The following is a 23,920-nucleotide window of genomic DNA, read 5'->3' as shown; positions in this document are numbered from 1 at the left end:
AAATACTTGTCATCAAGACGTAAACATCGGAACAAAGAACAAGAACCCAACGTCCATCACCCAGCCAGCTACGTATAGTAAAAAGGCGTCACAAAGCTCAAACAACTTGGTAAATGTAATAATAATTATTAAGACATGATTCGAACATAAAGAAAAATTTATTCCGTCTGATAGGACTCGAACCTGTGTCTGTTTTTAAAAATCCAAGATAACCGTTATACCAACTAAGCTATATATCGAGGCAACGGAAACTTACGAATTTTTCTAAGATCATTGTTTTTTTTTTGTTTTAACGGCTTTTTTGCCGAAGTACCACCTGTGACAAATCTATGAAAGTGTTTACTTCATTCAACTAAGTTTACAGCTACCAAAACTTGACAAGAGATGTCGCTTTATAAATTTTAATATTGATTATATTGAATATTATGATGTTTTACTACTATGATATTCTTTGCGTGCAAACTAGGGGATGAATGACTTTTGAGGTCGGTTGTTTTAGTATTCTGTATGAAATTACTCCACTTGTTTGTTGTAATTACACAAATGCTAAAACTGATATCGAAGGAATATTCCTTTTTGTTCGATCTTAATCATGGGGGTAAAATACCATGATATTCATTGCAATCAATGTTAAAATGCAACCGTTTCAAACCTTTCTTCTGTACTTTCAAATCTCTTCAACTTTTTAATAAGTAGCAAACATCCTTCTAACAATTGAAACATTAGACCAAGAGACGTAAACATTAAAATGTTCAAGATAGCGATCATTGTTTTATCAGAATTTCTTTGAAAAAGGCCCAGGAAAAGCTAATAAGCCATAAAAGATAAAAGTAAGAAAGGCATGAGAAAGGACGGTATTTCGTATCAGTTTTTAAGCATTTGAGAGTAATTAGCATAAATCAATATTTCTTTACGACAGTCAGAAGACTTTCGACTTTGAAATGACATCAAAGGAAAAAGTGCTTTAAGTAATTTTCGATTCTTTCTAATAACAGATGAAGTCTAAATGATTCATAAATCTTGGACTTAAGACAAGCCCTGTTATATATTTAGTAGCAGTAGAGCTCCTTGTGAGAGAGTTCGTCCAGGGAAGTACTGTCACCTTACCTATTTCTGCCGCTAAGTATTGTGAGCATTACTGCGTTCCAGTTTCGAATGGTAAGGTAGCTGGTGAAATTACAGGCACATGGGACTTGTCAACTTATGTCTCAGGGTATCGGGCACAGCAAAATTGCCCCACAGATCTTTGTGATTTAATGGTACTGTAACTGTTATGCACAGGCGTGTCGCTTACCATCAGTCGCAAGACTAAGTTAGTTTTTGTAAAAGAAAAGCCATTTTGTGTTAATTTTTCTAAAGGTCTTAGAAAGGAGATGACCGTGATCACCCCATTTTATATCAGATACAAATGTTATTTTACCTATTTGTGCCTTCTTTATAACTTCTACTACCACGTTTTCCAGATCATTGATTAGTTTGAAGAGAGGAAGATACTTATGCTAAGTATGTACCTAGAACGCATATAAATTATCTTTTTCATAGAATACTTACCTCCATTTCTAACAGGAATCATGTCGTCACCGTACGGTAGGAGGCCGTATCCAGAGTTGGGATAACCTGGGTGCGGTGGAGTTTCCTCTTGTCCAAGACGACCCCCAATCTCCAATTCAGTTCCAGAAGACTATGGGAAAAGAAATACTATATATAAAATACTATATAATAATATATATAATAAATTTATATTTTATCTTTAAATTACTAAATACAAGGCGCACTGCATGCCTATGTAATAATTGTTGTATAGTACATAATATTTGTGATGCCACTAACGGTCTTGCAAGAACAGAAAATAACCGCGATATGATATATTGTGGAAGTTAACGCTAATTCTAAGTATATTGGGGCAAGGAAATAATCAATCACTTGACGGACTGTCCTCTAACGAGCATATTGGGCACCATGAAGGAAATATCGAATAGGATCGATCTGTTCCATTGTTCTTTTAGTTTAGTGGATTCACGAGTATAAGTAACGTATGTTACTTGTAGCACTTTTGCTAGTCTATTTCATTGGGTGGATAAACTGTACCTAAAAGTAGGTTAAGTTTTGGAAATAAATAAAAAAAACAGCACGGATTTCGCTTTAATTCACAAGTCGAAGTACTTTAAATACAGTCCTAGTAATTAAAGACAAACCCCAACTGTTCGACGCATCAATGCCTACAATTCGCGTAGGGTTGTCACGTTGTTAGTTTAGCTGTACCAATAGGTTGAGGGCACAATTTAAAAAAACAAAAGGGTTCATCACAGTGTTTTCGTGCTGTATTGAAATAATATTTGTTAAATGCAATAGTTACGTATTGATATTATTATACCATTCAAGTATGATCAGTATAAAGATGTAAAAAGTCATGGTTACGCAATATAAAGGAGTGGACCGGAGGCACGAGCGCAGAACAAGTATTTCGTTTGGCCGTGAATAGGGTGAAGTTTGACATATTGACGGCCAACCTCCAGTAGTGAAGAGGTACTTTAAGAAGAAGATACCAGGATCGCGGATTGAGGGAGTATAATTATGACAGAGAAATTAAATGCTGAAAAACCATTTGAGGCACGTTTGAATAGCCATAAGTCGAGCAATAAACACATCTACTATTTGATGGTATTTATGAGAACTCTTCAATTCTATAATGAAAGGCGCGTTCAGTAACCCCCGCTTTACAACGCGAGTACACTGCGACATTATGCAAATGTGTGCGTCTTTACACGGCAGTGGCGGGCGTGCACACATACAAGCCGTGCTACTACGTTTGAATAAAGTTACTCTACTTATCTATTATACTATGTTACGAAGTTACTTACATCCAACGACCTCTTGCCATGTCCGCCCCAGCAAGAGTGCCCGAAAGCAGAACAGCCCCCTGAAACAAATGCGAACAATTATATAAAAGCACTATGTAATAGTAATAATAATAACCCACACACTCATAGCTCCACGCTAGGGAAACCCTGTATCTAGGGTGTCATGGACACACATAGACAACCACAAATTACACCTAAACTCTCGAGGGAAATAAATGTAGTTCACACAACTATTTCTTCCGGGCCGGTAACCGTTCGACCACGAAGGCAGTTATGGGTATAAAGTTAAATAAATATGATCGGATAAAATAAATTAAAAATCATAAGATGAGTATAAACTTGGCTAAATCAAAGGGAGCTGTGAAGCCACCGCCATCTATGCTACAGACGTATTTGACGAACGGAGGACGCGAAGTGTAGCTAAAAGTGGACGTAAAAACAGTCTTTAACACCGCAGTGAGGAGCCTTTCTGACAAGACTTTGCACCATCTTTGAAGATACAAATTTTCTCCTAACTTTAGCAATGTTAAACAACTAAAATTTATATACATAAACAATCCTTTAGAGTCAGCAGTTGGCTGTCAATAAGGTGACTGCCTTGATATGGGCAATCCACTACCATATTATTCCATTTCATATATACCATATTAAATCAAATTCCAAATTCAAGATATGAGATCTGGACTCCAAGTCCGCTATTATTAAATCATCTCAGGTATGTGTGTTTGGTATTATTCTGTAATAAGTCAAAAGTAGTGGCTATATAGCCATCGAGCTACAATCCTACTGTCATTGCATTTTTTTGATATTCTGCTCTTCAATTTGGTATTCTGCTCTTGCTGATTATATTTGCAGTCTCGTTTACGAGATCAAAACTTAAGATATGCGCAGCAATTTCCACGGTAGATTTTAGTACGGCAACATCAATAGTTAGGGCTTGAATGAATGACATTTAACTGCCATTGCAATAAGGTTTTAGCAGAATAACAAAAATATATGTCATAATTGCAATACAATCCCAATGGCTCTATCACCTAAGCCTCTTCATAAAGAAGTTTCGTTGTAATCAACTTTACAAAATGTGAGCTATTTTTAGCCAAATCCGTGTCAAAATTGAATGTCCTGATCCCCAATATTTACATCCTTGCAGAAAATATCTTTATCTCGCTAGGTGTCCCTATCCTTCATTATTTGATTCCGGTATTCACGAATGATCAGATAACAAATTCATGGAATCTCAAGTACCATTACATCGTGACTATACAGTATGTTTTTTTAAACTGAGACAGTATGCTGCCGTTTGATAACTAAAACGCTGACAATTTTTTTTTTGAATTATCATAAAAAACCATAACCCAGTTTTCGAATACAGAAATGTTTAATGATATTTCAGTTGTGCATCGTTAGGGTAAGTTCCGATAAGTCGATCACATTAACTAAAAATTAGTTTTTATAAGAAAATTTTGTAATGTATCTTTTGCTATTTACAACGGATGTTTGACAATTTGTCAGTTAACCGCGCTTTAGTTAGCGATGTGGGGAAATCCGAAATTATAGGAGATAGGGGAAAACTTTTTTTAGGAATCGTGAAGTCTTTTTTCGTGAAAACAATTTTGGCGTAATCAATTTTTTGTCAAGCGCCAGTTGTCCGTAAAAATAAATAACCCATTTCTGCCTACAATCGTGGGACAGCAATTATGGACTTTGGTATAATTCCAGACTTATTACGCATTTCGATGTAAAAAATCTTTTAAAGATGATAAAGATGTATCACCACACAATACCCACCTTGCATCCTGTGTATTCTCACCACTAAGGATGCACATTATGATTTCATTATTTATATCGATTTATTTCAATGCGATTTTCAAGCGAATCGATTCAACAGAAAGAATATCGAACCGTTCCGGACGCGCGAATTTTTGTAATGTATGAGTTCATATGAACCCTGCTACACTGAAACGCGCGGCGGCCGCGCGTCTGCCGCCTCTATGTAGCCTGAGCATTAAATAAAGGTACAGGCCATAAGAGTCAATGTAATAAATAATTGAGCACTGCTCATGAAAGAATGGTATAAGTGGAATTATGTTAAACATATTTATTGCTCCATTAGATACAGAAAATGTAACCCACGTCCTCTCGAATTGGAGATGTGCGTTATTTTTTTCTATATCTAATAGAGCAATAAACAACGTTCTTCCACGAGGGGTGCGTGCATTAATATAGTTTTATTTCCAACGTTATAATTAATAAGGAAATGAAAAATAAACAACATACAAGGTAACGGCTATTGATATCATTTCTTTGTTATGTACTTACTTGGCAAGTATATTTCATGTATATCTATTAATAATAAAAAAATACATTAAATTAGTAAATACATTGCGTATTAATTCAATCATATCGATAAAGATTCAAACTGTAGAAGCGTAAGAGTCCAATTAGACGAGACTCGAAAGTTCGTGCGGCCGCCGCGCGGTGACCGCCCAGTTACCACGCTTTCGTTATATTAACGGCGAATCTGAATTCTATTTGCTAGGCAACAACATTTAAATTCCTCGTAATAATACAACCGAGCAGAAGCCGCACGGGAACCGCGTAAGCCAGCCTCTCATTTCAGTTAAAACGTAAAAAGCTAAATAAATAGAGCGTATTTTGCGCGCTATAACAATTTAATTTGCAATTCTTTGCAATATAGGTTCATGTTTGACGATACTACGTGTGTAAAGAAGTGGCCAAAACTATCATGTCTTTTTTTCCAGGTTTTTTTGTCTGTTTAACACCTGCAAAGGCTTAAAAGAATATGGATTGTGAAGAATGAAGAAGTCTATACCGACCAGAGTATGGTTCTTAAGGAAGACGAAGATATTTAAATAGTAATTTTTTATGAATATCACTAAATAATGTAACAGTGAAGCTACATTTTAACATGGAGTGTAGGAGTGAGTCAATAAATGTACAATATTGTAAACTAAAATGCGGAATATATTTTTTGGTACGATATTTCAATAAGCACTCACCAGATGTCTCGTATCCAAGTAGTTGTTTTTATTTTTATCTTAATTTCAGCAGTTTATCTGAACATAAATAAAACTGAAGAGAAAGAAATAATTATGACTTTTTATGAACAAAAAACCGATCTCCAAAGTTCGTAATGTCGTGGAGTTACATCTACTTGCCAAGTTGTATTGACATCGGTTACAGGGAAATCCGCGAAACCGGATTCATCCCCTAGTTTGCCACCCTTAGAGGTGGAATATTTTCTTCAATTTAATCGAGAGTAATACGGAGGGTTCTGTCCAACAAAAAAGAATCATCAAAATCAGTTCACAAATGACGCAGTAACCGCGTAACATACCTTGACAAAAAAATGAGAGCCGCGTCCTTAGTGTGAGGTCAGACGAGCATAATTTTGTGAGTTGTGAGTCGCGTAGTTTGAGATGCGCTACATTCGATTTCATATAAAAGTACGGGCACACGACGACGCAAAATGAGTTATTTGCCGACACACGGGCGTAATGACGGCTGACTTTCGGTCGCGCCGGTTTCGGGTGAGGGAAGAGGTCACTTTGGTATAAATGCTTAAAAAGCAACTGAATAAAATACGATCGTCTGATGAATTTCAAACTGCGCAACTCAAGAAACGCAACTCACAACTCACAAAATTACGCTTGTCTGGCCTCACCCTTATTTTTGAAGTGGGTTAATAATGTAATAATCTGAACATCATTTAATGATGTTAAACAAACAACGGCGAAATGCGCATCAGAAAAACCATGTTTATAAAGAAATGTATACATTCACAGACCAAATCAAATACTCAGCTCTACGGGATGTCGTACGTAGTTTGTAACGTTTTATATCAATCGGTGCTTATTTAGTGTGGCAAGGTCAAAGTTGACGGTTCGAAAACAGATTTTAAGGAACTGGAATGAGCTCGATGGGCTATGCTTAAAATGATGCTTCGTAAATCTTTTAGAGCTCAGACACGTGGCGTGTTTATACGCGCCAAGGACGTGCAAACCACGCGCGTCAACGTGATTCAAACGCGATGCAGTCGCAGCTAGTAAGCGCCCAGTTACACAACGCAAAAGTTTTCGCGCGGCCGCCGGGCGGCCGCCGCCTAGACCCAATTCAAGCTAGTCTCGCCTGCGCGCCCGGGACGCTCATTTACGTTGAAACATAAAAGCTAAATGAATAGAACGTATTTTGTCATGACAGTTAGGCTCAACTAATACTGGCGCAGAGTCGAAGCGTCGCGACGCGTCATATTTTTCGCCTATAGCATATTCATCTCTATTTTCCCATTATTAAGGTACAAATTTGTGATATGCAAATATGGAGTCGAGCGGCTTCACGCGTTACTTGGGCACAGTGAGACGTCAAACGCCGACCACATTGTGATCCGGGCGCCCTAATGCGAGCATCGTCGCGCGTCGCCATGCGTTGTAGTTGAAAAACAGGACGCGACGCGATGCTTCGACTCTGCGCCAGTATGAATTGAGCCTTAGATTCACGCGGTCGCTGCGCGGCGGCTGGAATTCGTGTCAAATAAGTGCACACCATTGCACATGTCGCGCGTATGATAAGAGATTCTTTGATGTAATTTTAGTTTTTTGTTAATTTCAGTTAGTTTGAAGCAAGTACATGAAAATCTAAGTGTAAACTCCAGTGGACTGTATAAGCTTACTTACGTTACGTTTTTGTGTTACTAATGTCATCATATTTTGAGGATATAAATTATATATTGTAATAACATAACTTGCATCCAATAAGACATTTTACGGTACAAAACTAGCACATAAAAAGAGACAAATAATTAAATGTTTATACTCTATTCACATAATATCTATTAATTATTGACAAAATTTAATTTTAAGTTGTGTAACCGCAACTTATCATTGACATTTGTCATGATAATTATCTCCATAACTGCTGGTACAAGAAGTGTCTGCGATGATCAGTGGCGTCTCCCTTAACAGGTTGCTGGCAAAATACCAGTGTCGTGGGCAACTGAGCCAACGTGTTTTCACTGCTATGACATTCCAAAACCATTTAGTTTGATTACTTCTATTGATATTCGTTGTTATTTTATTAAATGGTTTAATATTATAGTGTTAGTTTTAGTTGATATGGACGTGTATTGTAAATAAATGGCCATCTGTCAAATCTGTTAGTTTCTCTGTATTTAACGCTTAAAGTAGTTTTAATGAAAACAGACATGGAAATATAATCTCAACATTATCATTTATTTATACTTTTAAAGGTATAGGTAATTTTTTAGTAATAACATTTGGATACGGAAATAAATGCGTTCAAATACGAATAGGTCACAGCCAGTGCAACTTGGCCGAAACGTCGGGGAAGTCGGTAGATGTGAAAAATACCTATTTGTATTTGAACGCACTTATTCCCGTTTCGAAATGGTATTATCATTTGTTTTTATTACTTCTAAAAACGAAAACAAAATCTTTATAACTCCGATATTTAGATCGTACTGGATATCGCAGCGGCGAACTTTCTTCACCGGAGGATTCTTCAATTTGTGGAATTTTCTCTACATCAAGTTGAGAGTCGTAATCCACCACATTAAACATTATTCCTTCGTCTTCGCAGGCTATTGCCGTGGTCATCATTTCTGAATCGAAATCAGCTCCTGCTTCGTTATTGTCTAAATCGTCCTTAAGTTTGTCATTGACTAAGTCATCCTCTGGTTTCTCTTCAGGCCCTGAATACCAGGCACCTAAAATCGTAACAATATCTTCTACCTGTCCATAATATCGCGTATATTACTGAATCGCCTTCACAATAAATGCGTATCGAAATATATTGTCCCTAATTAAGGGGAGTGATGGAAAAAGTTTGACATCATGACGGTAACCTATTACAAACACGATTTTTTTTTCCGAAATAACGATTGTTCGAATTTTCATTACACCGAAAACCGAATTATAACGAAACCGTTGTTCTTTCAGGATATGTTGAATGTTCATCACAAAGATACGATTATATTCGGTTAGGTTAGGTTAAGTTAGGTTTAAAAGAAAAACATTTTCCTCTCAAAATTACTTTCGAGGTTATGAAATTTCGACTAAACGTTATTTCTGGAAAATGTCATTTCGAACTACTGATAGGTAACCCATCACGACTTTTCAATTTATTGATTTAATATTTCTACTGCAAGAATCATCATGTTAATCAATGTGAGGTGAAGATGGCATCTCTACCTTAATACATACGAATATAGACCTTGTAACCTTGAGTAATTAGAACGAACTTTCAGCTTTAATTTCCTTTGTAAATAGTTTTCAAGAAGAAGAAATTCTAAATCTAATTTTACAAAGAACCACGCATACAATTTTTTATTTTCTATGTACTTATGCGCCAAGAACTTGTGTGTCTATATGATAATTAAAAATACTAATAATTCAAAGTATTATTAAGACGGTTCAGGCGTTACGATAATGGTTCAGGGAATGTACATAAATGTAATAAATCAATTATTGAAAACGTATAAGGAAAATTAAAAAAGAAATAACGAAAATTGTGACAACTTGTAAAGTAACAAATTATTGTGCGTTAATCGCCACCTTAAATTTTCTGACTTACTTGGTAAGCTCGTTTTTACGTTATCTGTTAACACATAAAAACAACTTAAAATGAAAAAGTAATTATTTCCGAGTAGTTCAGACAGTTAGATACAGGATATCATTATAATAGTTTAATTTGAAAGTCGTGTTAATACAGCTACATTTGACGAGATTATTATAAATATGTACAAAAACATTAGTAAAGAAAAAATTAAGAAATAAAAATTTCGATAAGCTATGAAAGTGACAGTCATTATGTCTTTTGTTTTTTATAATACTTACATGGCAAAGTCATATTTTGTATCTCTGTTTATACAAAAATCAAATGAGTAATTTAGACGTTTAAATAAAAACACAGGAAGAATAAGTAGATGTAACAATTTAATTTAAAATCTATAATAATATGGAATTATATTGTATGACGTTTTAAGTGTTTTAACATTTTAAGAGGAAAATAAAGGAAATAAAGAAAATTATACCTAAATTAAGCACCGGATATTGCGATCTTTATTTTGTATATACTTACTTGGCAAGGTCATGTTTAGTTTATCTGGTAATAAACCAAAATAACTTAATGTATATTAAGTTGGAGTAATTCAGACAAGTTAGTTAAAAATTCAGGTAATTAAGCTTAACAATTTTACATGAAACATAATAATATTACCATTAACTATTTTAATGTTTGAAGAAGCTAAAGAAAAAAATATACGAAAATTATTATATTTTGTAAAGCACCGCCATTGCGTTCTTTTGGTTTTCTATTATGTACTTACGTGACATTGTTAATTTTTGTTTGCCTGGTAGTAAAAAGTTTCAGGTTTTGAAACTATTTCATACCGTTGGCCGTAGCCATAGGATTTGTAAAGAACTCAAAAAGTAATTTTGGTTGAAAACAGATGTTTAAGCTATTTAGATCTGAAAAACTAGGCTCAGTTCCAAAAAAACAAAAAAAAGTTAAAGAAGCCCGTATATTTCAAACAAAGTGTAAGTAACTGTAATAATTTAATTTGAAATGTAACGACATTCCATGTGTAAAAAAATATTAAAATTTAAAGGAACTAAATAACTTTTCACATCTTGTCAATTACTAGTTATTGTAATCTTTTATTATATGTACTTACTTGATAACTTCTTTTTTTGTTTGGCTGGTAATAATGAAATAACCTATAGTATATTATAACTCGAAATTGATCAGGCATTTAGAATGCTGGAAGAATAATAAGTAACGGTAATAATTTAATTTGAAAGCTATAACAATGCAGCTACATTCAACGATGTTACAAGTTTAAAGAAAAAAATGAAAATTATTATACTTTGTAAGCACCATTACTCGTCAATTTCGTTTTTTGTTGGCCTGGTATTAAACTTTAAATTGGAGTCGTTCAGACATTTAGATGTGCAGAAACAGCAGATGCAAGAAGCTTAGAATAATAACGCATAGAATGATAGTTTCATATCAAACGAACTGTCACAAGTGAGGCAAAAATCAAATTCATGTAGGCTAGTTTTAGTAGTAAGTGAATTTTTGGTTTTAGTGAATATTTATATAAAAATACAAGTTGAAACGCGTTACTTCCTTGTGGAATGTGATGTTAGTATCTATTTTATGTTTGTCTGACGTATTTTTACACTCATTTACCGCACATTTCGTCATTTTTAGCTAAAATTCTTGATCTGTTCGCGGTGCAAGTTGACCTTGAGCACTGAAGGCCCGCCCGCTCGTGTAGGCCCTTTGAGCGCGATTCAATTTGCCTTACTTAGCGTGTGCGAACTAGGTTTCTATGCGTTATTATTCTAAGGCAAGATGTATATGTAACAGTAATAATGTAATTTGAAATCTAGAGTAATATATATTAATTTAATCACGTTATATGTTTAAAAATCAAGCAAACTTATGTTACTTTGTAAATCCCACTGACTGTTGTCTCTTTTCCTTGTACGTTACTTGACTAGATAATTTTTTGTTTCATTGGTAATAAAAAAAAGCACTTTGAGCCGGCGTAATTCAGATATTTAAATAATGTCGTGAAAAGTATATGTTAATTTGAAAGCTACACAATTGAACGAAGTTACAAGTTTAAAGAAATTTAAGAAAAAATAATGATAATTTGTAATGTACCGGTCATCGTGATCTTTTGTTTTTTATATACTTACTTGGTGATGTAATTCTTTGTTTGCCTGGTAATAAAATAGTACTTTCAATTTGCGTAGTTCAGATACTTAATGGTGCAGGAAATATAAAGTAAGTGTCTTAATTTAATTTGAAAGCTACAATGGTATGGTTTCATTTAATAACGATAAATCAATTCAATTCTTTATTGCATTTACCAGAATGTTACAAGGATGAAAATGGCTTAAAGCTAAGGTAACAGCGCATTATAGACCCTGTAGGGCACTGCAAATTATATACAAGGAGATGAGGGTTTACAGTATTTTCTCAATTATATATTAAAGGTAGTTATTATAGTATATTCACATTTTGCATTTTATAATATTAGATAAGAAAGCTTGCAGCTTTGACAAGCTTCTACAATTATATTACCTACTTACTATGTATAATAATTAAGTTATTACATTTATTGAAATATTTTCCAATAAGATTGTTTTACGTTCTATTTAATTACATGTTTATGTATTGATTGATATGTTTAATGTTATATGTCTAAGATATTTAGTTAAGTTTAAAAATAGTATTGTTTTTGGCGTTTGCATTGTAACAATAACATGTTTTTTTAAAGTCTATCGCTTAAATATTCGTCAACAGTGTAGTATGCTTTCTTAATTAGTAGCTCTTTAAGTTTATTATTAAAATCTACAGCTTTAACAGTGTCTCTTAATTGGTCCGGTAGTTTATTATATATTTTTACGGCCATAGCTAAGTGTGCTTGATGAGTGTAGTTTGAATCGGGATGGTGGTATTACTAATTTATTTTTATTACGTAAGACATATTTTGGGTTGTTATGTATCCGCGTACTAAAAAAAATCTGGATATTTCGTAACAAATTTCCAAGATAGAGATACTAGGTAAAGTGGGTATTTTATGTTTTTCAAAATATTGTTTGCAAGAATGGTATAAGTACAAGTGCCTGTAATTTTAATGTTTACTAATATCCTTATAATTTTTTTCTGTATAGTAAAGAGGCTGGGAGCATTTGTACTGTTTCTCCACATTGTAATACCGTAGTTAAAGCCACTCATATGCGTAAGCATAATACGTTACTAGAGCAGTTTCAAAGTTTGTAGTCTTTTTTATTTGAAGAAATTCATAAATGAATTTTGAAAGTTTAGATTTCATTTTTTGTATATGTCGTCCAGTTAATATTAGTATCTATTACTAAACCCAATAAAGTACACTCTGGAACAACTTCTAATTTAATGCCACTAAGATGAAAATTTACTGTAAGCGGTTATTTTTGGTACGGTTGGAAAGTCATTATTTTTGTTTTTAAAAAGTTTATTTCAAGGTTATGATTGTTCATCCAATTTATTGTTTTATTTAGGATTGTGTTAAGTTTTTCATTTAAATTGACATTTTTATTACATGAAGTAAGTATTAAATATCGTCTGCGAATAATATACAAGGCTCTTCTAAAATTTTCTTGTGTACGGGTTTAATAAGAGCTTTTTTAATAAGTTCAGGGAAAGTTCCTTGTGCAGACAAGCATTTCAAATGGTAACGTAAATTCTGTTGCACATTGTTTTATTAACTTGGGAGGAATTTCGTCTACACCATAACTATTTTTATTTTTTAATTGTTTTATAATTTAGAACACTTCGCAAGTGTCAAAATTACAAAGCCAGTAGCTGTTGGATTACGAATTTCGCCTATGGAAGAAAAAAGTTATTGAAACTGTTAGCCACAGTCTTTGGTTCTGAGGTTATGGTATTGTTAATTTTCAAAATAATATTACATTTATCTTTTTGAATTTTTTTGTTTGTTCTTTCGTTTATGATGGACCACATTGTCTTGACCTTAGAATAATAACGCATAGAAACCTAGTCCGCACACGCTAAGTGAGGCAAATTGAAGATTTCATGTCATCTCCTGTGCTAATTGTGTCTCCTAAGAGATTCAGGGTTTCCGTATTTATGGTATCATTGCATCTAGAACATCTTGCTTTATTTCTGATCGTTACATTCACATCCGAATTTGTGTGTATATCTTTATTCACGTCTCTTTCACGTAGCTGTAACGGTGTATCGGCGTTGCTTAGTTTAGGAGTCTTACAATAACATCCCTGACATTTCCATAGTTTTTTGTGTTCCGATGTCATGGTATTAAGAAAACGCTGTATAGAAACATTTGGGCATACCGAATCATAAGCATCACCGCAATAAGCACATGTCAATTTATTCCGGTTTAATTTCTGATGACACCCTGTGCATGCGGTCGCCATCTGGATGCAAATAATGGACGCAAAGAACAAGAGAAAGCAGGGGGAACAAGCTCATATAGCAATATTATTGTTACTGGACGTTTACAACTAGAATCGATAGATGGCGCCAGTAGTATGAAGCTGACTGTGAATGAATGACGAAGATTAGTGTATCGATAAATATTTGAGGTTATGAAACAATTAATTATGTATTGCTTTTGATTCCTTAAGTTAAGAAGTAAAAATAGTAGAACCACTTTTTCCTGTATTTTGTACTATTTTCAGAAACCGCATTGGTCAGTGAACTAACACAAATCTTCGATAAACGTCTTGAGTTTTCAAATCCGATTTATAAAGATCTTTTTGCTTTTTCCGCTGTACTTTGCACTTATGTTGTAGAAAACGTTACTGTCTAACGGTATTATAATTTTATAATCTTTAACAAATTATAAAATAATAATCTTTAAAAAAATGTACGAATATTATATTACTTTGTAAAGACAAAGTACCAGTGAATGTAATCTTTTGATTTCCATGTACTTACTTGTCAACTTTTCTTTTTGTTTGACTGGTAATCAAAAAGTAATTTAAATCGGAGTAGTTCAGACAGGTAATAATGCAGAAAGCATAAGTAAGTGTAATAATTTAATTTGAAAGCTTTAATAATACGGCTTCTTTTAACGATGATGATGATATTTAAACAAATTAACGAACATAATTATATTTTTTAAAGTACCAGTCATCTTTTTTTTGTTTTTTTTGTACTTACTTGGTAAGCTCAATTTTTCTTTGTCTGATAATAAAAAACTTCGAAGTTTAACAAGTTGAAGAAGTTTAGATATTTAAACAAAGCTATAGCAAAGAATAATGGCAAACTCCCATATAAATTTTTGATGACATAATTTTTGTGCGTCTTTTTATGAAAAATATGCGAAAATATAGAGTTTAGATTCCTGGACAAATTTTGTTTTGGGTTTACTATTCTGAGAAGTCTGTAATTAAAGGTATTTCAGTTCGAAATTTTAGAAATGTGTTAGATAATTGAATAAAATAATATATTCGGTATATTATTATATCAAAATAATCTACAGAAGCCTTAAATAGAGCTAATAGAACCTGAATGATGCCGTGGGTTTGTGAGGTGACGAAAGTACAGAGAAAAATATTTTTGATAATGTTATGGTCAAAAGGCATGAAGTTAAGCCATAACAAAAGAAAACTGAGTTATATTTGACAATTTTTTGTGAAACATCCATTGACTTACAATTATATGGACGTCGGGTCCGCGCTAAAAAGTGTCCCCACTTGTAAGGCGCTAAAATCGTATACAGAGCGCTAAACTCCGCTTTAGTCTTCATTTGTTCGACTGACAGCGCGATACTGCGATGACATTACAATTTAAATTTCGAATAGGTTGACTTAGGACATTTTTTTCGTGGTTTTTGTATTAGACCCGTCGTCCATTTATTTGTAAGTCAATGGAAACATCCCATCTTTCATATCGAGAACTTATTGTTAGTTTTACTTTTCCTTCACTTTCTCGTTTGGCATATTTGGACAAGAAATTATCTACTTTATTTTTTGAATTTGATATTACATGAACTAACAACCTATTGCGGACTAGTCTATATGTAGGTATTGAAAAATCTCTTTCTGATGGTTAAATATCGCTTAACGTTAAATAAGAAACTGACATTTGTAAATACCAGTCCGGTTACATAATTATCCGGTTATTCCCACTTAGGTCTTTAGCATAATTTGAAAAACCTAATGAATTTATTTCATTCAAAATTGTAAATAATTATGAAATTTGAAGACATTAAAGTATTCTTTTAACAATTATTTCGCCACTTCTTTAAGTAAATGCAATCATTTAATATAGATTTTATTGAATATCAAAATGTATTGCCCATCTCACACATCTCACAATGATATTTATTACAAGTACAAATAAATTAATAAAACAACTTAAAAATAAAGAAGATTATTGTCTTTTAAACCATCAACCGATCGCTGCATACTATTGTTTATTATGTACTTACTTTTTTTTTTGGCTGGCAATAAAAAAAAAATTCAAATATATTAAGTTGGAATTGTTCAGACACTTAGACAAAACTTCAAGAAATATAAGTAAATGTAATAATATCGTTTGAAAGGTATTGTAATAATAATAAAAGTTCATTTCTGACATTACAAAAAGATTATGGCATCTTGTAAAGTAAAGATTGTATTGGTTTATCTGATAATAATAAATAGAGTTACGTGTTAGTTATACAATAACTACAACAAATACATGAATGAAAATAATGATAAGAATTATAGTTAATGTAGTAAATTAGTTTGAAAAGCAGAACATAACTTTAGAATCATCAATTTATATAGCGGCAGAGTGGAATGGAAGCGAATTTTTGTAACGATCATGAAGTTCATAACACTATGTACAATATAGCGTTATGAACTTCATGATCAATTGTGTAACGTGCAAACTAAACGCGAGCCAATAATCAAGTTACGCGTCTTCCGCGGAATTCTCGAGCATGCTCGAGAATGCTCGCGCATTCGCGAGAATTCTACAACTGTCAATGGAAGGGGCGCGACGGCAGGCACAGTATGACGTCAAACGTCGACGAAAGCTTCAAGGCGGCGAATGCTCGAGCACTCCAGCAACCGCGTCGCCTTTTCGCAGCGAGTTGAAATTGAGCTTCCAATCCATTATGAGCCTTATGAAAAAAGAAACTGTAGTACGTCGTATAGATTAATGATATCAGTTAGTGTCAAATAATCTACATAAAGAGTCATTTCTTGTTATTATATGTGTTATTGAAGCCGTGGCGTTGTAGTCTAATGATTGGACCTTCCGCCGCAAATGCCCTGAGACCAGACGAGTGTAATCTTGTGAGCTGTGAGTCGCATTTATTTGTGTTGTGTAATTTACGTTGCATTCGGTTACATATAAAATGTGTCACACAACGATGCAAAATGAGATGAAACTGTCCGACTCACATGCGTAATTACGACTGAACTTCGGTGGCGTTGTATGACATATTTGTGCGGGTGGAGTAAGGGGTGAGGGAAACATAAATTGGCATGTGGTAGTCCTTACAGATCTGGATTTTCACAAAATTTTTCATCATTATTTTGCAGGACTAATAAAGCTAACCTTTTGTACTTCAAAAGCAATAAATTAAATAATGTGAATGTATCGAGTTCTTAGGTTTTCGCGATTGTTACACATAGGAAATGAAACTATTTTTCCGGATTTAAATCGCGTATATTTGTTTTTTCAAACAAACCGAAGTTTCGGGCCCTTTACGTTGACTGAGGTGGTACAGTCTTCAACCAGTTATGTCTAATATTGATGCAAACCACCCAATTTTTTCACTATAGTTACAATAGTTATTAATTAAATACCTTATTTTTAATTTTACAAAGAAAACATTCCAATTTACGCTATATTAAGTTTTACAAATTATTTTATTGAATGAATTTTTATTAAGTTCAATTTATTATTAATTATTAATAGAAATTAGAATAGACTAAAACATATTAATTAGTACTGCAGTCTTATGTGTGTTTGGGATTTTTCATTAGAGGAAATACTGGATCCCAAACTGGTGGTACGGAGAAACCATCTTCCCTGTTGAAATTAGGATGTTTTTTAATTTCAATGGCATCTCGCAGCATCCTGGGTAGATAACGTCGGTTTGTTTGAAATAACAAATATACGCGATTTAAATCCGGAAAAATAGTTTCATTTCTAATGTGAATGTGTCAAAACTGCAAATCTTATTGTGCGTATTCCCAAAAAGTTGGGATTTTGTGTTGGGTCCCTTTCATTCTGTAGGTGCGATTGATAGCAGGAACTGACAGAGCAATCGTTCAAATTAAATGTCAATTCGCCCCTTTTCTTATAAACTATGTAAATGATTTGTACGAACTAGCATTTTTACTTACGCTTCTTCTTCTTTTTCGAGGTGTTGGGTGCTAAAAAAATAACAAATTTTATGTGATATAAATTCTGTATACGAGTACGTTTTTCAATTAACAATGTTGGTCATAAATATTATATTTTAAACCAAAATACAACATAGTAGTTCCGTAGTGTAGTGTATTATAATGAGTTGGCCAAACAGTCCATGCGATTTTTGCCACTATCAAGCTTTAAGCAAAAAAATAACTTTTTCACCTCACTAACTCGGAAAGGCTTTCTTTCTCATTACAAATCTGCGCGCAAAAGCGTTTTTGCATGCTAGCGTGCAAAAGGTTTATGTTATTTGAAGTTGACGATGGACTTTGGTGCACCTAAAAAAAACATAGTGACATCAACCACGCGCTTTGTCGTACATTATTTATGAAATATAAGATGTTTTGGTATATTTTTTTCTATTATTCTTGACATTAAATTGACAACGATAACTAATTTTGTTTATTACTTTATTTTGATCCATCCAATAACTAAACCAATTTGTTATAGTTCAACTGTTTTTCTTTCATCTACCATTTTCCTCGCTATAGTGAGGTGAAAAGTTGTGTGTTTCTCTCGGCAGCAAAATTGTTTTGCGTCTCGTGCCTTGAAACCCTCGCAACGCTCAAGATTCTATTTTTGATCTTAGGCCACTTCGCTTGCTCAAGTTTCAATAAGCACTCACGTTAAACAACAACTTTACGGCCTAGCGTAACAAATAACTATTTTCTTTTAAAATTTCAAAATGGCCACCGCAAAGATATAACGATTTCCGGGAAAAAATATCAGAATACTAAACTATTGAAGAAAAGTTACAAAAAAAATGTCAGAAAATTAAACTATTAAAAAAAATACAATCTGAGATACGGCAGTATGGCCTATTAGACGCTAAGGCGTCCCGAAGAACAAGAAATTTTATTACTACTATTTTCAAATTGTCATAGAGAATGTAACATATTCTCTATGGTCATCAGAAAAATAATATTTTAGCGCGCATTTTAAGACTACGCGGAAACGTTTTAACTTTATGATTTATGAAAAACTCCCAGAACTGGTGAATTGTAAAGATATCATATTTCTCACTTCTTTACAAAGTCATCAAAAACTATGCAATTATGTTGGGATATGTTACCACTTCCACCATATTTGCCCAACGTGACCCTTTCAGATTTTCACTTGTTTCGGTCTTAATGTATACGAGTTTGTTTACGAAAAGATTGTTCAACTACACTTATGTCCATTTGTATTAAACGTAAGTGACGACGACTAAAGTATATGGCGACCCGATCGAAAAGTATGTCCGATCGTGCCCGCCAACAATATCACGACTCTGTCGTAGCGCGGGAAACGTAGTTCTGCGGACTACATCTCTAAGGGCGGTATTCTAGAACTCTACTCAATGCTCAAGTCAGGATTTTAGTATGGTTTAAAGCACTCGAAATCATACTCAAGTCCCTGCCATTAGGGTCGTATTTCCAGTACTTGTGTTTCCAGTGCAATCCTGACTTGAGCATTGAGTAGAGTTCTAGAATACGACTCTAAGTGGTGCGCTTGCGTTCCGTTTAGTGTACTGTACTACTCATTACTGTCTCCGACAAATAAATATTTTATGTTATGTTTTTGTAATATGTTATGTCTATTTGTGCTACAATGTGCCATAATATGTCGTCTATGTAAGGTACGTCATAGCGGCTATGTAATATTGCACAGATTTCAACTCACGCTGTTTTCGATTTTCCAATCATCAAAGGTAATTTTTCTCATATTTCTCTCAATAAGATAAAGTAGGACGATAAATCATAATTGGTGCGTGCACGGTAAAGACATACACGCCTTACAATTTTGAAATGTACATTTACAAGAATAAAACATTTCAGATACAGTACGTTTAAAGTTCTTTACCTTACACAACAGGTATTTGATGCGACGTACATTCTGTATTTGAATATTAAGTAGAATAAATACCTTATTGTATAATTAAAGAGACCACAACGCCATTTATCCATAACATGTAACACTTTGTGGTATTTTTGAGTTAATCACAATGCATTATAGCTGTTTTTATAAGTACCGTAACACGCAAAACGTGTTTTTTTTAAAGAGATCACAATGCTTTATGGGCGTTTACCCTCAATAAGCGATTTCATTCTTATGACCTTAACATAGTACATATTCAGAACTAAAAAAATAATAATAACGTGCAACAATATCCTTACAAAATTGTTCTACCAAATCTAATATATGCTAAGTTGTATATAAATGGAGGCAACGTGACAATGGGAGTTTTTTATTTTTTTATGTTTTGGCCGTACCTGTAAGAATTTCCTCATCGAAAGCGACAGCTGTTGGAATAAAATATTTAAGTAGTATGAGAATTACTGCGTTCTGGTTTTGAAAGGGAAAAGTCTGGTAAAACACGCACTTAGTACATGTCCACTTCGTGTCACAGTGCGACTGGCGCAATGGCAGTACCATTCTAAGTAAGTAATACCGCATTCCAAGATACATGTTACATCATACATTGATGACATACTCGTATATAAATTCAAAACATTTTTAAAATTTTATTAATACGTAAAGAAACTAAACGAAAGTTAAAAAAATATTATTTATATTAGTTATTAATAAATTCAGGCGTTATTTTGCAGTCCATATTGGTAACATATCACAAAGTCGAAAATTTTTTTGTGCGAAATAACGTCTGTTCGAATGTTTAGTACGCCTAAAACCGAATATAATGAAACAGTTGTTCTTTCAGGATATGTTGAATGTTTATCGCAAAAACACGATTACATACGGTTAGGTTAGGTTAAGTTAGGTTTAAAAGAAAAAACATTTTCCTCTCAAAATTACTTTCGAGGTTATGAAATTTCGACCAAACGTTATTTCTGGAAAATGTCATTTCGGACTAATAATAGGTAACCGTCTCATGTTAATAAAAATGGAAATAAATTAAATTGCTACTCCGCGAACCCGTTGAAGGTTTAATCGTGCAAAATAGCTGCGCTTGTGTTGAAAATTTTATTAATGTCGGGTATATATTTGTGGTGGTTTGTGACTGTAGTTTCGCTTGTGTTATTTATTTGAAAATTAACGGTATAAAAATGTTCAACACAAGCGCAGCTATTTTGCATGATTTAACCTTTACTGGGTTCGTGGAGTAGCAAATTAATTTACTTCCATTTTTATTTATATAAGATTTATTTGTGAGATTTAAAAGTTAATGAACTATAACGTTATTTGGTCTGATTTCCCTTTTTTCAATCTCACAAGTGTGATGCAAAACATTGTGTGCCACACGGACGGAACGGCAATTAAGAACGTTTGTGCCAATCAAAAATTCTTTGAGTGACTTTCGTAATTGCCTACTTACCGACTTTTTTTCATTAATAAATAGGCCTAGTTTCCACAACCAAATTTGCCGTTCAAGAAAATTGTCTCAGTTTTTATTGTTAGACGGTTCTCACAACTTAAGTACGTAAGCGTAAGTTACGTTTACCGATAATGCGAACATTATTCACAGGGCTCAATGGGTTCAATATATTTTTTAACAAAAATGATCACCATATCTTTGTTACATATACGCGATAAATGTTAGCAGCACATAGCAAATTTAATTTCACCTACACCGTTTACATACCTACTATAGATTTGCTTAGCACCGCAAGGTCAGGTGATATTGGTCTTACCTTCCATATTATCCTCCAAAATAAACCCCATAATATTAAAGTTATTCCCGTTTTCAACTGTTACTAGAAATAACTGAATTTATTAAGGGACGTTCTACACCTGCGTGTTTTCTGTTTGTATTGACGGATACAATCCCATAATATCATAAAAAATTACATCTTGAATTAGAACTATAATAAAAAAATAGGACAACGGCAAGGTATATTTTGTTAAGGTACTCACGCTTATCCAATAAAGTTGATGTTAATGTTTGTAAATAACGCTCTAATTCGTTGCTATTCAAGGTGTTTATCATGCCGATCTGATCATCATACTTTAGTTCTGAAATTAGTATAATGACGTGAATGAAAATAAGAAAAAGACTCGGCCAAATTTTGAACTGATCATTTGCACTTTTAATTAAAAAAAAGAAACATTCAAAGGACATCGATTTCTCATAAATTACGTTACATTAAATTAATTAAGTTATTAACCGAAACCCTTTTGTTTCATCTTTTATACTATAACTCACTACTGAAAGTAACGGTGTTGATAACTTTTGGCGATATATTGTAAATTCTACCATGTCCACATTGCAGTTTGCGGTTAACTTTGCAATCACTGAAATGCCTAACAACGGTGATCACAATAATATGTATTCGTGGTGCAATGAGCTTTATATTTGACCGCATTTAGTCGTCACCTATAATGTTTATCATTTAAGTTTATTTCAAGGACAAATTATACACTATAAGAAAAAGTAAGAAATAAATAAAGGATATTTTTAAGTAAAGAAAATAACATAAGTATTGTTTCTTTTTTAATTTGTTTGTCAGTAGCTTTACATGTGTACGATATATTAAGTTAAATAGAAACAAATATTACCAGAAATTTTATCATATACGTGGTCTCTACGCAGTCGCCTGGATTTCTTGTGAAACAAATCCCACACGCTCAATTCTGGAAGACTTTTCGAAGTAGGGTGATTCTCTAAAATAACATTTTTCACATTAATGTTCATTTGCATAAATTGTAGATAAAGCGTACGTTTTTCAGAGAAAATAAAACATGAGAACGTGATACTATTCTAATGTAAATTATTGTGTTGAGATTTGAGGTGATTTCATTAGAGGTGAAAGGTACTAAAACTTATTTTTTTTTATATGTTTACTATGGCGAAAGTAACTTTGACTTGTGTTTGAGAATGAATCATATGTTTAACAGTTTATAGTGTAGAAAAGCTTTACTTAAAATTTTGGTTTTTAACCTCCGACGCAATAACTCCCCCGTTACAATTTTGAAGCCTTTGCCTGTGTGTCTGTGGCGTCGAAGTTTAGGAGGTCGACACTCGTTCTCCGTCGGACATCATCCATTCGAAACAAGAATTCACTGGGTATCATAAAAAACCTGATCGCGTGTTTTTAATTTTAATTTATTTGAGGATGTTGTTTATTTTTAACCAACGGAAAAGTAATTTAGTAGTTGGTCGGTTTTCTATTGGATACATTTCGTAGAGTGCGCGCAAGAACTTTACAAATTTAGTTCAACTTCGGTCGTTTCTCCTTCGATCAACTAGATAGTCCGTAAGGTATTATTCTGCATTGAAATAACATTGAGCGTCTGAATACTTTTATAAAAATAAATTAAGCTGCATTACAGTGCCTTGTGGAAGTTTATTATACAATAAAACAAACTACAAATTTTGACAAAGAATTCAAAACTTTAGGGTATAAAGGTGAGCTCACGCCAGTGATTTCTTTCAGCTAACCGCTTGGTGGAAGTACTGTCATCGTACGTATTTCTACTGCCAAGAAATAATGTAAGCATTAATGCGCTCCGGTTTTGAACGGTAAGTGTGCTGGTCAAATTACGGGCTCATAGGACTGGTCATCTTATGTCTCCGGATGACGAGCGCAGTGGCTGTGGCCCTCAGATCTTTGCATTTGAAAGCTCTGAGTGCCACTGCAGTTTTATGTACAGGCGTGTCGCTTATCACCAGGCGTACGAATGTTCATGTCGTCACTTGAAAGCATAGAAAAAAAACGTAGTCACTACAAATGAGCATAACAAATCGACGTTCGTAGCCACGTCTACGCCTGTTGTAGCAGCCAATACGTAGCATGTTTACGACGACGTAGCATAGCCACTCCCTGAACGTAGTAAACATTTGTAAAGCTATATACGAACTGAAGTTGTTGAATTTATGAGCAGTGAAACCTTGTAGTAGTTATGAATACGACAACCTACCCCGCCCACCGTACCTGTGACGACTCTGTAACCGAGAGCTTATTACACTGGACAATACAAGTAACAGCAGACTTTATAAATTTCTCTATGCGTTTGTTACTAATTTTTGTTTTTGGTTTTAATCACTTTTTTGCCGTAGCAAAAAAAAATACCGAAAAATTTTCTACACTCAGAGCCAGTTGTTGTACCCTTACAGCAGCCAGAGGCTGACA

General features: G+C 33.7%; 1 protein-coding gene and 1 long non-coding RNA gene across 2 annotated transcripts in view; both read right to left on the bottom strand.

The window, feature by feature from the left end:
- Positions 1-23,920, bottom strand: part of LOC113237812 (neuropeptide CCHamide-2) — a 110,790-nt gene that overhangs the window by 7,631 nt on the left and 79,239 nt on the right. The window contains exons 3-4 of the mRNA XM_026474491.1: positions 2,862-2,920; positions 1,552-1,681 (exon numbers count right to left, since the gene is read on the bottom strand). Of these exons, the coding sequence (XP_026330276.1) occupies positions 1,552-1,681; positions 2,862-2,920 (189 nt within the window). The remainder of the gene's footprint in view (positions 1-1,551; positions 1,682-2,861; positions 2,921-23,920) is intronic.
- Positions 5,884-10,142, bottom strand: LOC113237813. The gene is made up of 5 exons (XR_003311066.1): positions 10,116-10,142; positions 9,978-10,001; positions 9,734-9,757; positions 9,471-9,494; positions 5,884-6,156 (listed from the first exon to the last, which is right to left on the bottom strand). It is a non-coding gene; the product is annotated as an uncharacterized LOC113237813 (long non-coding RNA).

This window comes from Hyposmocoma kahamanoa, unplaced genomic scaffold (genome assembly GCF_003589595.1).
Source record: "Hyposmocoma kahamanoa isolate Upper Pololo Valley unplaced genomic scaffold, ASM358959v1 94, whole genome shotgun sequence".
NCBI classification, from domain to species: domain Eukaryota; kingdom Metazoa; phylum Arthropoda; class Insecta; order Lepidoptera; family Cosmopterigidae; genus Hyposmocoma; species Hyposmocoma kahamanoa.
This window is presented reverse-complemented; position numbering and strand designations above follow the sequence as displayed.